Source organism: Homarus americanus, unplaced genomic scaffold (assembly GCF_018991925.1).
Source record: "Homarus americanus isolate GMGI-L3 unplaced genomic scaffold, GMGI_Hamer_2.0 scaffold36734, whole genome shotgun sequence".
NCBI classification, from domain to species: Eukaryota; Metazoa; Arthropoda; class Malacostraca; order Decapoda; family Nephropidae; genus Homarus; species Homarus americanus.
Window position 1 is genome coordinate 3,950,857 of NW_024733126.1, and position 16,525 is coordinate 3,967,381.

General features: G+C 38.2%; 1 protein-coding gene across 2 annotated transcripts in view; it reads left to right on the top strand.

The window, feature by feature from the left end:
- LOC121869306 (thyrostimulin beta-5 subunit-like) overlaps nt 1–2,309 on the top strand; it is a 93,893-nt gene extending 91,584 nt beyond the window's left edge. For both annotated transcript variants that reach the window (XM_042370556.1, XM_042370557.1), the window contains exon 5: nt 806–2,309. In XM_042370556.1, the coding sequence (XP_042226490.1) occupies nt 806–976 (171 nt within the window). In that variant the 3' untranslated portion in view covers nt 977–2,309. The remainder of the gene's footprint in view (nt 1–805) is intronic.
- Nucleotides 2,310–16,525: the final 14,216 nt, after the last annotated feature.

A 16,525-nucleotide genomic window follows, 5' to 3' on the forward strand; every position in this document is an offset into this window, starting at 1 on the left:
ATGACTGATAAATGCTCCGTATTTGGTTGCTTATCAAATTACAGACTACATGATAAAAGTTTGAGATTTCATCTATTTCCAAAGGATTAAAAACAGAAAAAAGTGGATTTTATTGTGCATGCAGCAAATATATAGGGTGCAACAGGAGGAAGGACAATATTTGAGAGCCGTTGTCCATATTGATAAATTGAAAACCTCTACGCATATATACTTGTAATCACTGATTTACTGTAATAGCATGAGAAAAAATTATGATAATTATAATCATTAAAAATTTATATTATTTTCTTTAACTATTGTATTTCATCCTTGTATTCCTCATGTTCCCCCATTAAATAGCCAGCCCATATGCTTATGATTGTTTAATCGCTTTTACACTGACATTGACAGCAAAATCATAAGAGTATAAATAATAAAGAGAGGAAAAAGAGGATTGTTAAAAATAATAGTAATAATAATAATAATAATAATAATAATAATTTTTTAATAATAAGAATAGGAATACCATAAAAATAATGATAACATGAGGAGTTTAAGTGGCTAACCGATAATGTGCTCGGGGAAAATCAGGATAAATGGCAAGAATATCTTTTAATACAGTGGGGTAGCGGGTGGTCTCACCGGGGATCCACTACACGCCAACGGCGTCACATAATAAGCTCCGCCCATGTGCGTGGGTAGACTTGGTTTATTTAGACTTGTATATCATCACATTACATATACCTGCCATTACGTTTCATGACTTTCAATGTCTCTGGTCTGACCTGGGCCTCAACTAACCTCACCTCACTCCGTCTAATTTCAGGTGACGCTCGGAAACTGTGAAGACAACGCTGCACCCGGGACGGAGACCTACTCTTACCACGAAGCGACTCGCTGTGCCTGCTCCGTCTGCAAGACATCGGAGGCGTCGTGCGAGGGTCTGCGTTACCGAGGTGCCCGCAGAGCTCCGCGCGCCGAGGTGCCCCGGGGTTGAGTACGCCTCATGGGAGACAAAATCCGGGATATCAAGACCCTAGCCTCTATCGCTGCCGGATATTCTCTGTCTGGAACTGATGTCCAAGAGGATTCACCTTTTAAAGATCTGTCAAGGATAAAGAAAGATTTATTTTTGAAATAAAGAATAAACCTCTCACTGTACCTGAAACGAAACTCATAAGAAAAATTTCGACGAGGAAAGAAAATAATGTTGTAGCGGTTAGGGTCTAGATATCCAAGCTGGCCATCTTCCCATACACCCACTCCCGACACATCTCTAAAGACGACTACTTCTAGATATCTAAGACTCAGTTGTTTACTTAACACCTATGTTAAACGGCATAACGTTAATAACTGCAGCTAACAGGCATTTTAATATGACAAACAAGTTACATAGCTCCCGGAAGTTCAGCATCTATGTTAATCTTATCCTCACTTCAAGGCCTCATATAAACAAAGCCCTGTAGTGAGCATACGATACGAAGGCTTAAAGGACGCATAATCAACCCGCAATGAGACTTGCATATCAGTGTTCAAGTTGGTTACATAAGTTTTTTAAATTCAGTTTTGGCAATAAAATGTGGTCAGGAATGATCATGATACTGTGTAAAGCTGTTGTGGTGGACTACACTAAGGGATGATCCTGTTGAGAGGGTGGAACATTTTTATTTGTTTTTTCATACCCGGAGGCAATAGAGGCTGAGTCATATGCATGGAGGTGTATTATTTGACATTCAAATTTTGCATCTTATTCGTTAGGACATTATTTAGGCACATCGACCCCTGGTTGTGCATATGCATATTTTTGTTTGAATAAAAAAAATACGTGATTTATACATGATCAGTGACACCAGTTTGACTGCTCTTAAGATGGTAAAAAATGTGGTGAAAGACACGACCAGGCGTTGAAAACTATATGCAGTCAGTAACAAAACAAACTTGCTTTGTTTCTGGACAATAACAAGACTTTTATTTTATTTCATAATTCTATAATTAATGTAACTTTGTGTGATACTGTTTGTCTATTGTAACCTTGAGTATTAATTAACCTTAATTTAAGAACAAATGTCAATTATAAGGAAGATATGATTAAGGATGTTTTTTGTTATTATTTTCTTGTCATTCCAATGTTCCTGAGATCTGGTACTATATATGTTGTATTTTAGACTGGTAAAAATTATGTCATTACACAGTAGATCCTTTTGTTCCGTTCGTGATGACGTCATGTATTGTCCTCTGGGCGTGAGCCACTCCCATGCTTGCAGATCCGAGATTCAATAAATGTCTTCAAGGAAGTATTAGCTATTTTTGTAAATAAATCCGCAATAACCTTTCCTCTTTTCTTTTACACCCGTATTAACAGTGAGTGTAAAAATATCATGGATAATGAGATCGACTTGGTTAGCGTAACACAACAATATCTGCCGAGGATTTATTCACGTTCGGATAAAACTAAGCTTTCATAATTTTGTAGTTCATAGACTTTTTCTAGTTTATTTGCTCATATGACTGGCTTGGTTAAGAATTATTATATACTGTATGGGTATTTTCATTTAAATCAGTACATCCATAATTACTTTACCCCCCCCCCCCTAAAAATAAAAAATAAAATACAAATCTTACTAAACCTCTGTAATTACCAAAATGTTCACTTAATCTAAGCCTAAATAACCAAGCAAGGATGCCACATTGGTTATGTGAATGCAGTGATAGTGACAACGAACTACTTAAGAGAGACACACGCAGACATAGACGATAATAAGTTATCAAGGGAGGTTCTTGGCAGGACTGTGTGGTTAGACAACAACATCCCAGCAGTTGTCAGTACACGCTGAGTTTACATTTCAGAGACCTCATGAGATATTATGGGGCCGCAGAATACAGAACAAAAAAGAATCTGGGACGCTTATAATGTTCTTGGCAGATAAACTCCTGCACTTAAAAAAAAAAAATGTGACAACAATACACTTAAGTCAGCGCTTAGCCTTGTCTTCAACTTCCCCTTCCTGATTTTAAGCACATTTCCATTTTTTATATGGTATTCTCACCTGGATGAGTTCCACATCATACTGAATGAAGGGGGGAAACCATACATGGCAATACATCAGCAATAAAAATAATATATTAACATTCATGACTTTGAGGAGTGCTGGAAAGTGTGTTGTTGCACCAATGAAAAACTACTGCTTACTAAAATACACTCGTCGGTAACTAGTGAACAAACTGTCTATAACAATTAGAATTTAAAGAACCTATTACCTAAGTGTTATTGAATTAGTTTAGTGATGGGCGAAAGAACAACTGAAGGAAGTAAATTATTCCAGTGACGCGCAACTCGCTTGGATAAAATTTTCTACGGACATCATAATAGCATGTGCCTGAAATAACCTTCAGTAGATATCCTCGTGCACTATAGAAATAGGGCGGGTTATGAGCAAGTCTGAGGTTACAACAGGAGAAAGTCACGTCTTAGTCAGATCTGCTCATAAAAGTCTACCACGAGCAGAAAAAAAAATTGAGCGTAGATAATGGAGTTCCATAATCCATGTTAGTTTGACCCGTTTTTTGTTACGGCTACTCTTCACTCCGCGTTGCAATATGACTACACGTCGTTTCATTTGAGGTTTTTTTGTCCTAGTGTGAACATCTCGTCAACTCTTGCCTAACGAAATTGTTATTCCCAGATTCACTATGAATGTACAAGCGGTTTTGATCTTAATAACAATATGGCTTAGCGTCTTTTTTTTCACTTGCACAGAAACGTAAACTATCAACGAGGTTGTCATCGTTTGCCTGTGTGGTTGGTCGAGACTCAAGGCAGTATATGTTGCCAGGAAGGGCAGTACCAAGTTAAAAGTGGTGAAGGCTAGTGTTGGACACTGATTACTGTGTTTATTTTCCTCGTACACTGGACCTTACTGCCAAGAGGCACGAGACATGTCTGACCTCAGTAAGTAAACATTTCGACAGTTATCATTATTAATCATCACATTTTTGTATCCTATTATTTTCTTCCATCTCTGCATTTTTATCGTTCTAGGAATTGATCAGTAGTGTTTTAAGGTAATACCTGTTTAAATATTTCTTGGTATTCTTGTATTTAACACGCGCAAAATCCCCTAACTCAACAAATTATACTGTACTGTACTGTACTGTACTATGCATTACCCTGATACTTGTTTGCAGAATATTTTTGTTGGACCACTACAGACCAACGTGATATTTGAATGCTGAGAAGGAAGATTACTTGGAAATTATATAATAAAAGTTAAGTGAAGCACAAGTTTAGGAAGGCTAGGTTAGGTGTGCCTATTTCTGTACATAACTAAGTAAAATGCCTATGACATTTATTATATCGGCGCTGTGATCTACTGTGCTGATGAGTAGGGGGGGAACGAGACACCAGTATGATTCCTATTTCTTGAGATAAATTCGAATGGAAAATCCAAGCAAGGCAGTTTTGACGAACAGAAAAGTTTAAAAGAAAATATTATACCGAAATAACTTTGTGATAGGAATAAGTGAAAACGTTGTTCATAAAAAACACCGAAAGAGAAAATTTTACTTTGTTCTGCAGGGTCATGTTCTTATATCTGAAGGTCTAATCTGTGATAAGAGATAGACCCCAGACTATTGACTCGCGGCATAGATTCGAATCACTTCACCGGCACATCTATCTTAGCCGGAAGATATCATTACCTTACAATGGATTATATTGGAAGAAAATGTAACCTTTTTAAGCTTACCAAACGTTCGCATACCGAACCTATAACCTATACTTTACGTTCGCTTTCGAAATCATGGTTTCGTGAGTAAGGAAGTACATTACAGAGGTAAGATAATTTAGTTGTGTTGCTCAGGGTTGATACAGTGGGAGCCCAGACACGGGAAACAGTGCCAACTTGTCGTCATTAGATGGCCATAAGAGGTAATGTATCTGACTTTACAACAGGACAGTAAATCACAGAAGCAGTTAAGACTTACGGCGTGATTACTGCTTCTCTCTTGAAAAAAAGATAAAAAAATACACCTACCAAATTTCTTATTATCACTACACCTCGCTCACCCCCTCTTATTAAGCTTTCGTGGCTTTTCATTATTTTCATATGCATCTTATCCCTACTCCAGTGTTATTAGCTTTCATTAGGAGTTACTGTTAATACATGGGGTTGGGTATTTACTAGTTGCGATTACTTTTTTCTTTGCTAATGTTAAAAATAGAATTCCATGAAATTTGTTTCTTTTTCCGGAAAATTTAGATAAAAGACGCAATTGTTACGCTCTTTCTGCTTCGTGATATGACAGGTATTCCTAATATAAAACAACTATTATTATTTCGAAGATTTTTTAATTGAATATTAAAACAAAAGATAAAATTTCGAAGAAATTAAACTATTTTTCAATATGAATTCAGTCACTTTACTTTGTGTGTATAGTGAACTGGTTCGCCTACTGTAAACTGATGCAAAGGGTAATGAATCAGTGTACTTATGAATATATCTACTTGTTATCTTATTCTTTTCCTCTCTTTTTCTACACTTGTCCTCCATCGCTATAATTTTTTGGATCAGATGAGGATGAGCCCCTGCTTGTTAACCCTTAATATTAACCACCCTGACGCTAACTTGACTTTGTAAATTTAACTTGGCCTCCCAAGTAATTTTAGGGTGTTTAATCATCTGCACCTCCACGAAAGTGGAGGAGGAGAACTTTTGATCACAGTATTCTGGAGGCGTCACTGGTGGCTGTGGTGATGACCACTATGACCTCGCACTCCGCTCGTCCTGGTTTACGATACGTAATTATCACTTCAAAAGGGTCGTTGAGGGTAATTATCACTGCTTAACTGCCGCTCAACTTGTTACACGTTTGTCGGTGTTCTGAGGCCCCGAGCAACAGGTGCTGATCTGCCCCAGGTACTGTTGTTGCTTCAATGTATCCAGGTAGTTCAGCAGCCTCGTTAACTATGTCTCATTTTTTTTTCACTGGAAAATAGTTTGAAAAAATCTGAATTTCCTCCTGTAGTAATTATTATGCTACATTGCAGGAAGTAACTGTAATTATATTTGAACAAAGTAGACGTAATTTTACTCGTGAACGAAATGAAGCCCCAAATTAATGCCAATTTGTCGTAAACTTGAAGTGAAAATAAAAGTAATTTTAAAATGCAGTATATTGTAATTTTTCTGACATTTATATACAAGTAGAACCATTATATACTTTTTTATATAATTACAATAATTATACAAGGTTATGTGTGTAGAGGATCATTGTATCATTCCTTATTATTTGTTGATGGAGTCTTCATCACTATGTTAATTATAACGCACAGGGAGCAAGTCAGGAGGTGAAACATGAAAAAAGTCTGAAACAAGAGCCAACCAATCTAACCCAATCAACTACTTTAATATCATTAGGTTAATTTAGGTTGGGTTAATTTAGGTTAGGTTTGGTTAGGTTAGGTTAGGTTAGGTTAGGTTAGGTCAGGTTAGGTTAGGTTAGGTCATGCTAAGATAGGTTGATGTTTGTACTGTGCTTCATAACGAGTTTTCAAGCTTGTTAATTCGTTACTCCATCACCTGACATATACCTATACATTACAATAGACTTAATGGCGTAGATTCCTACAGTACATTGACGAATGATATTTCCCGCGGCATTATATCTGTTACTTACGGATTACACAAGTTATTCTTAAATTCAGACGTGAGGATTTATAAGTTGCCTCAGGGGGAAGTCATCTTTTATTTGGGTTCAGCCAAGGAGGTTGGGGTTCAGGTATTATGTGAAGCTCTTGCGTTCGTATTAAGGGTATTATGGTGTCTTAGTTAATGGGTTTAAGATCTTGCGAAGTGGGTGTTAACATCGTAATTGGTGCCCGAATTTAAGGATTAATATCTCGTAATTGATGTTAATTTTCAGGGCTTAATATCACGTAATCAAAGTTTTAAGACGTAGTAATCAAGAAATTAGGATCTCGTAAAGAAAAGACCAAGCTATCGTACTAAGTGAACTAAACTATCGTAAATATTAGATAACACAATAGAGAAATTAAAAATAGCAGAATTTAGAATATTTACCTTATTTATATATAAAAAAAAATATCCCTGAGTTGTCGTAATCAAGAGAGAGAGATTAAATTATTGTAAATGCGGGATTAAACTGTCGTAGAATAGAGGGTGAACTACACTAATGTAAAGATTAAACCCAGAATCAATAGAAAAATATATTACATATATTTTTGATAGTCTAAATTCAGGACATGCAGAAAAGAGAAATTAAATATAATGAAAATTAAACTGTGGGAAGACAGGTCAGTAGAAGGAAGCTTGAGGAAATTGGCATGTGTAAAATGTTATACAGACACAGGGAGGAGGAAGAAGACAAAAGGAAGAGAAGGCATAAAGGAGAGATGAGGAGGAAGAGGAGGAGGAGGAGGAGGATAAAGAGATGTTTCAGAATTCGCAAATTTAACTAACAATATTAATGCCTTTATTATTTTTACTTTCAGGTGGAGATGCAGTTGACTATTCATCTTTCACAGAAACTGAAGAGATAATACTTGGTATTATGGTTGATGTGGAATTTTTCCGGTTACTGGGAAGATTCTGGAATTTGCTCCCTAACCTAACCTCGGAATTGGTTCCCAGACTTAGAACAGAAAAATTTGGAGTCTTTCCGTAAAATTCCAAAATTAATCAATATTTTATCCTTGAATTTTCCTCATAGACCAGAAAAAATGCAGTTTCTGGAATTTTCAGAAAATATGCCTCGGAGAAATCATAACATGTCTTAATTAATATTTTCCTTTAATTAAAAAAAATAATATATATATATATATATATATATATATATATATATATATATATATATATATATATATATATATATATATATATATATATATATATATATATCTTGATAAAATCACACTGGAAAATGGGAACAACGGAGCACCTTAGCGTTTCATTCAAGACATCTTCAGAGGCAACTATCTTATCCACGTTTTCATTGTGGATTTACAGATATATATATATATATATATATATATATATATATATATATATATATATACTGTATATATATATATATACTGTATATATATATATACTGTATATATATATACCTGGATATGATGTATTAATATACTTGTGAAATTTGTGGATGATTTTTCCTCTAAAATTCTGTACTCTTGATCATCCATATATTATAACATATCCTGCTCTTAATAAAGGCTATAATCTGACATTAGCATTAGCTTTGTATTCTTATCCTTATAATTACTACAGTTTATATTAAACATTAAAAAAATTAAGAAATAATTTGTAATTAACATTGCAGGCTGTATTGAGGATATTTTTAAACCATTTAATTATCACCTTGTTTCATGGTTAACATTTTAAGTCTGATTAGTTTGTAGAATTTCATGAATATACCTACTGTATATGGGTTCCATGACATTTGCTCACAAGATGAACCTAATTTAACCTAACCTAACATGTGTTCCTTTCCATTATTGTTGAGTATATGCCTTGAGAACAAATGTCCGCACACTTCCTATTTGAAGCCTCTCTGGTGAGGATCCATATACAGTATTTGCATGTAATGTTTTTTTCCAAATAAAAGACCATTTTAAATAGCGGATACTTCTCTCCAACTGCTGGTTTAGTCCATGTCATTAACATGTATACATTTTTACTCCTGACACTGGGAAAATGGCCATGTCTTGCTATAATCAGGTGGAGACAAGTGACAAGTAGGAAACACTATCTCAAGGTTTCATATCTTGTAAATAACTGGCCTTTATACCTGTAAAACATGAAAATAAAGATTTTTGGTACAAAGATAATTTCCTGTTTGATAGAAAACTTACAGTTATGGTGATATTTTTCAAGATTTTATTCCAATTCATCTGTACAGTGAGCTCATCACTGTCAAAGCAAAATTATAATACCTAATACTGTACTTTGTTATATTCTACTGACTTCATCCACAGAACAGGCCATAATTCTCTTTATTTACACTCACCCAACCCCAAGTTCGTGACAAACTTTATTGTTAGATTTAATGAAGACAAAGAAGAAAGGAACAGATAATACAGTCTAATCCTATGTTCTTATGGTTGTTACACGTTTTAATTACCTATATTCACTGTAAATGATCGTATTTCATACACAGAATTGGCTTATAATCCAAGAAAATAGAAAAATGAGGTGGACCTTAGCTTGGGATTCAAGTTTTTCATGCTCGTAAATCGTGTAGACAGAGCAAACATTTCGTGCCATTGACAACGTTTTGAGGGTGCAAGCATACCAAACGTGTAGACAGAGCAAACGTTTCGTGTCATTGACAACGTTTTGAGGGTGCAAGCATAACCTCCTAGTCTTCCGCCAGTTAGTACACCAGACTACACCACGATGACGTAGTAACAACAAACGGCGGTCGCGAACCACCATGGCCATTCTTGAATAAACGGTAAACTTTTCTTCCATTGTATTACGATCGCCGGGATACCACAGCACCGTGTACATGACGGCAGTTCATGTATTTGGCACTAAAGCCCACACCTGGTGATCGCAAGTTTTGTCAAGTTTACGCTCACATGAAACAAGCGAAAAAATAGAAATACTTGCTCAATATCATTAAAATTCTTCCTAATTGATTTTTGAAAATATAAGATTAAATTCTATTTTTTATATAGGTGAAAATTCAAATTGTACCGTTAATCAGGAAAATTGTACCGCTTAAGAGCAAAATGTACCGAAAATGGCATTTTTTCCCGAAATGTAGGACCGCACTATTGCTATCAGCAAAATGTACCATTATGGTACAATTGAACTGTAGGTGGCAACACAGTCAGAAATTTGTGTTACTGTCAGACTCTCAGTCACCATGCCCAGCGGCCTGAGAGTCAACTTTTTCCGCCATTTGATCTGTGCCATCTAGTGGCTAGGCGTCCGCACTACTGGGATCTACACTGAGTAGCTATAAGTCACGCTTACTGCTTATATACTTTCCTTTTTTTGTCTGTAGTCTGTCTAAAATATTAAACCACACAATATACTATACTAGAGAGATGTGAGAGCCTGTTGTTAGCATTGATTTGGTCGTGGTCTGGGTTGTTCGTCCTGAAACAACACATTTCTTCGAAAGCGTTGGCTTTCGGAATAAGAAATTAATTTAAAATGTGCTCTATCGTTATTTGTTATATTTGATACAAATTTATCTTATTTCCGTTTGTTTGTTTATTCGTGGCTAATAATCAGATAAAGCTGGATAAACAATATACGAAATTCTGGATACTTTTTGTCATTAGTTGACTGACAACACTTTGAGACATCGATGACATAAGTATTTTCGATACATCAGACTCAATCATCCAAAAACGAGTCATTTATATTAACTAAAATATTGACATACAATCTTGTGTATTACACTGCCTTATAATTTATAACTATAACAGATAAAGTCAAAGATCTCTGAAGATACAGGTGTGCAGAAACGAATGAGTAAAATACGACCAAACACAGTCCGTTATAGCACTGGAACGAGGTTTGGCCGGTTTCGGATTAATGAGAATGTCAACAAAGGCCTCAAGAAGACAAGACATGAGCAGTGCTGTCTCTGCCTTAGTGCCGGTAAGGATGTACTGTACACAAAGGCTTTTAGACAAACAGCTGTGAGGTGAGTAGACTGAAATTGACTAGGATTGCAAAATATTGTCAAGTGTTTGTCAGTGCAGTGTAAGTGTCATGAAGCGTTTACAAGTGTCAGAAAGTGTTTTTAGTGCCGTAAAAAACTGTAGTTATGTGTCTCAAATTGGTCTCAATTTTCAAAAAGTGATTTTAAGTGCCGTAAAATTTTCATAAGTATTGTGAAGTGATCACATGTATCATAACATGTTCGTAAGTAACGTGAAGTGTTTGTTTATAAATTATGTAAAGTGTTGGTTATGAAGTCTTATAAATTATGTAAAGTGTTGGTTATGAAGTTTTATAAGTAATGTGAAGTGCATGTGTCATGAAGACTTACGAGTATAAGTGTCAAAAAGTAATTGTGGACGCCAAAAACACCCAAACGTGTAATAAGAGTGGCTTAAAGTGTCGTAAATTGACAAAAGCTGTTAGAGTGCCATAAAGTGTCACAAAGATGATTGATATATCGAAAAGTTTTATAAAGTGCTTTTAAGTGCCAGTAGGTCTGATAATGTGCCATTAAGTCTAATAAGTGTCGTATAATGTCGAAAGATGTGGTGCACAATGAAAAAGTGCTATGGATTGTCACAGGTGTCATGAAGTGTCCTAGGTCTCAAAGTGTCCCAACACATCAGTGACCTAAAGTGACATATGGTGTCTTTTAAGTGTCCAAAAATGTCATGAAGTGTCTTAAAGTGTCGGTGTTCTAAAGTGCCGTAAAAAGTCATATAGTTTCATAGTGTCATCAAGTGCCATAAATTCTCGGTCTCGAATAGTTATAAAGTGTCCAAACAACATATAATAGTATCAAATGATGTCGAAAAGTGTCGTAAGCTGTTGTGAAGTCACTCAAAGTGTCGTAAAGTGCTACTGATGTAATGTGTCAATAAAGTGCTATTGGTGCTTTAAAGTCTCGTAAAGTGTCGTAAAGGGTTGCAAATTGTCTTGAACTAACGCAAGGTGTAAAGTGTGTCATGAAAAATTTACAGAGAGGTGTTTTCAAGTGCCAACAGGTGTCATAAAAGTGTTAAGACTGGTGCCAGGAGGTGACCCTATATGGCGCCAGGGCTCCTAGCTACCACCGCTAGTTACCAGCTGCCAGGTTGTACATGCAGAAGCAGTAGATATATCAAAAGTGTAGTAAAACTACCACTGGCTGCCCTGCCAGTCTCGGTAATTTCCCGACAATAGGTATCAGGCTGGTAGATTTCCACCAGGTCATAGAAACACACTTGTGAACTGCAGTACCTCTTTAATACTCACCAAGTCTTCACAAAAGTGTTCACAAGGTATGTCTTCACCACTGGACTTCTTACTTCGAATATATACAGTCAGCACGCTACCAGTAAGCAATTCCTTTGTCTTTTTACTTTATGTCGCTCACAACAATTCCACAATACTTGAACACCAGTTACCTTTAGCTGCCATTCGGCTTGTACTTCACACTCTGAAAAGAAACAAGCTTCCCTGGTGCTATTTATAACTCTTGTCAGCCACCTACTGTAGAGCATTCTAGTGACATCCAGGCATTGCAGGTCGGAACGAGATACGCATGGACAATTCAAGAATAATCTTGGCTTACAATACTGTTACGAGTTGGGGATTTAGAATATAGTTAAAAGTCTACCCAGATCCCAACAGGTAACAAAAAAAAAACAAAAACAAAGACAATCGGACTATAAAAGGGTAGACAAAGGATGCGAGTTTTCGTTGTGTATAATAAAGTACCATAAATTCCTTAACAAAATATTCAACTTCCTATAAATTACCCTTAACCATACTTAACCTAAACATTAACAGTATATACATATTTATACAACATAAAATAATCGTGAAGCAAGGTGGAGGTGGGAGAGACAATATAAGATTACAAATACTTAAGTGCGGAGCTGAGATGGCTGACGAGTAAGGCTGAGTATTGTAGAAGACGGTAGGTAGTCACTGTGCCGTAGGTTTCCAGGATAGGTGATCCTGTGGTCACTTCCCAGAGTGTAGTGCTCTCTCCTCGAACTCGAGCTGACAAAGAAGACTTGGAGGAAGTGACGCAACAACCAGGATATGGAGAAGGGAAACCCCGGAGTGGTAACTAAGACGAGTCATACTTGTGTCTCGTCCCTAGATGGCGTTGCTCGTGGTGCTGGGTAGGTAGATCAGGACAATAGATGGCGTGGTTCGTAGTGCTGGGTAGGTAGATCATGACAATTGGTGGAGGGGTTCGTAACACACCCCCCCTCCAAAGACCTCCATAGCGCGGGCGCGAAGGAGGTGATCACCTGGTGCGTCTGGAGAGTAGCTGCTGCATTTCCACTGGAGCTCGGGATAAGGAGTCTGCAATCAGGTTGTCCACCCCCTTTATGTGCCGGACTTGTAGATTATAGGGATGGGTGAGGAGAGCCCAGCGGAGGATTCGCTGGTTGGAGGTCTTGTTGGTTTGGATGAACGTGAGTGGGTTATGGTCGGTGAAGACTAGGGTTGTTTGTGGGCAAGACTGGAGGTAACATTCAAACTTCTTTATTGTCAACACCAGAGCCAGAGCCTCCTTCTCTATGGTCGAGTAGTTGGTCTGATGTTTTTTCAACTTGGCGGAGTAATATGCCACAGGGTGAAGGACATCAGTGGTTGGGTCGGGTTGTAGGAGCACAGCTCCAACTCCGACACCACTAGCGTCGATTTGCAGATGGAAGGGCAAGGTGTAGTCAGGGGGGTGGACTACAGGCTTGGAGGCAAGGAAGTCTTTGAGGCGGTGGAAAGACTGGTCGCACCTCTGGTTCCAGATGTAAGGGACCGCAGAACTGGTAAGGTCTGTGAGGGGTCCGGCCACGCTGGAGAAGTTACTGCAGAACCGACGGTAGTAGCCGCACATCCCCAGGAAGCGCAGGAGTTCCTTCCTCGTCCTTAGAGTGGGGAAGGACAAGATGGCTTTAACGTTTGCGTCCTTGGGTCTCACCATACCATGCCCAACGATATGTCCCAGGTAAGTCACTGAGGCCCGGCCAAAAGCAGATTTAGCCAGGTTTATGGTGAATCCAATCTCTTGCAGTCGTGCGAACAGTATCTCCAAACGCACCAGATGTTCGTCCCAGCCGTCCGACACCACCACCAGGTCATCCAGGTAGGCGAACGTCCCACCTAGGTCCTGAATTAGGTAGTTGATGGCCCTCTGGAATGTGGCCGGAGCATTAGAAAAGCCAAACGCCATAACCAAATATTGAAAAAGACCAAATGGAGTTATAAATGCCGAGATTATTTTTGCCCTATCCGTGAGTCCCACTTGATAATATCCTTTCAACAGGTCCACCGTACTGATAAATTTGGCACAGCCTATGCTGTCTATTATATCTTCAATCAAAGGCAAAGGGTAGGAGTCTGAGACAGTGACCTGGTTCACTTTACGATAATCGGTACAGAAACGAAAAGTGCTATCGGGTTTTGGAATGAGAAGGCAAGGTGAAGCCCAGGGGGAGGTACTAGGCTCAGCCAAGTTATGTTTTAACAAAAAATCTACCTCCTTTTTCATAATCTCTCTTTTTTGTGAATTTAGTCGACATGCTGACTGCCTAATGGGTTGTACATCATCTGAGATTAGCTTAATATCATGTTTAAGTATATTGCAAAACCCTGGGAGGTCTGACGTGACATTAGGAAATGTTGATAATAACTTAGTGAGATCTTTTGCTTGAGATGGATTCAGAACAGAAAAATACTCATCAAAGTTGTTGAGTATGTGACTGTTAGCAGGGTTTTCTTTAGGTAGAGGGAAGTCTAAATTCTCCAATAGATCCATGTCATCTGTCTCCGGCTCCGGCCCTGACAAAACCGTATGCAATACAGGTAGGCTTATAGCCTCTGGGATGTCTTCCTCTGACTGCCTGGAATGGTAAAGTTTCCTGAGATTAATTTGAACAAGTTGTGAATCTTTTCGGCGATCAGGAGAATGTACTATATAGTTGAGGGGAGTTAGTTTATTAGCATTGACTTGAAAGTTTTGATGGAACCGTTCCAAGCAACCTTGGGACGGCGGGTGGTAAGCCGGAGATGTACAATGGTCCACGCTGGGGTCTTTCATCACCTGTTTGAACAAAGATGGATCAGATTGTTGGGCTGTAATGAGCTCATCCTTACTAATGGTCTTATTTTACAGATCTTCTGTGGGTAGTAAGATATTGGAGGTGGTTTCAGATGAAGAGGGCCCATTTCGCACACTCAGTGACCGGGTGACAGCACAAGATGGGAAAAGATGAGGAATAGTTTCTTTAAGGTCAGTGGTGGAGTTGACAGGTAAGGGAGAGTCGACTGTCTTTATGTTAGGAACCACTAGATCTCCTACCAAGTCATTACCCAATAATAAATGAATGCCGCACACAGGCATTGGGTCTTTCCTAATGGCTATTTGCACTTCCCCAGTAATCAAGGGACATTGGAGGTGCACTTTAGCTAAAGGATAGGAAGAATGGGATGAGAGATCTGAAATTAGAACACTCCCATTAGTAAATGCGGTAGATATATCAGGAATGACGTTAAACAGGAGGATAGATTGTGCTGCGCCCGTATCACGTAGTATACGAATAGGGAAAGAACGAGACCCCTCTATGATTGAAAATTTTCCCTCATAGGTGAATGAAGAGAAGAGATCCTGATGGGGCCTTTCCACATTGGTGGTTGCTATTGGTTTGGATTTGGGATCCAGGGAACTACTTTTAGCAGTTCGACACTTTGGGTGTTTACAAGACTGGATCGTATGGCCTGGTTTTTTACAGTAAGAACAATAAAACTTGGTTGCATCAGGGGGGGTAGGTGTGGGACCTTTCGACCTACCACTCACGTCCCCAAGGTTATCATCAGAGGAGGACCTAACATGCCGGAAAGTACCACGTTCCCTACGGCACAGTGACTCCACCAGCAAGGCATATGCATCAGCCAGCTCAGCCGCACATCCTAAATTAACCTCTCCACGCTCCTCCACATGCTTCAAGATGTGAAATGGTATCTTGCTCTTCCACTCCTCCAGGACTACCAAGTTTAACAAATCCTGAGGTGGCCATTAAGAAAACCTAGATAAATTAATTAATGGTCAAAAGATAAGATAAGTGGATTACCCTAGAAAATATCACGGCAGTGGATAACCAGAAAGTCCCGGAAACTACCCAAGTTATACCTAGGGAAATTACACTTATGAATATTGTTCTTCTGAGAAGATCCTTAGATAAGGATAAGAGACTTGAAAGGGGAAGGGCGTATTACGGCATTAATATAAAGATCCGGATTAACAACCCTTGAGTAAGCAGGAAGGGCGTATTACGGCATTTTATATAAAGATCCGGATTAACAACCCTGAGATACTTGAAAGAGGAAGGGCGTATTACGGCATTAATATAAAGATCCGGATTAACAACCCTGAGATACTTGAAAGAAGAAGGGCGTATTACGGCATTTTATATAAAGATCCGGATTAACAACCCTGAGATACTTGAAAGAGGAAGGGCGTATTACGGCATTAATATAAAGATCCGGATTAACAACCCTGAGATACTTGAAAGAGGAAGGGCGTATTACGGCATTAATATAAAGATCCGGATTAACAACCCTGAGATACTTGATTATTGATTGACCCTGAATGAGATAATGAGAAGAACAATAATTGAGGCTATATAATTATGGGGTCCTGGTAGAGCGGGGCGTCCCAAGATATCACTTCACCCTAAACTAGTGACTATGGAACAGCCTACTCTGGAGTGAGGGTACGGCATTAAACAGAACCGGATTCTTCCCTACACTCGATAAGACTTACTACACGACTGCCACGTGTAATAACAGGTAAGCCTTATGATACTTGGAACCTAATATCCTACATG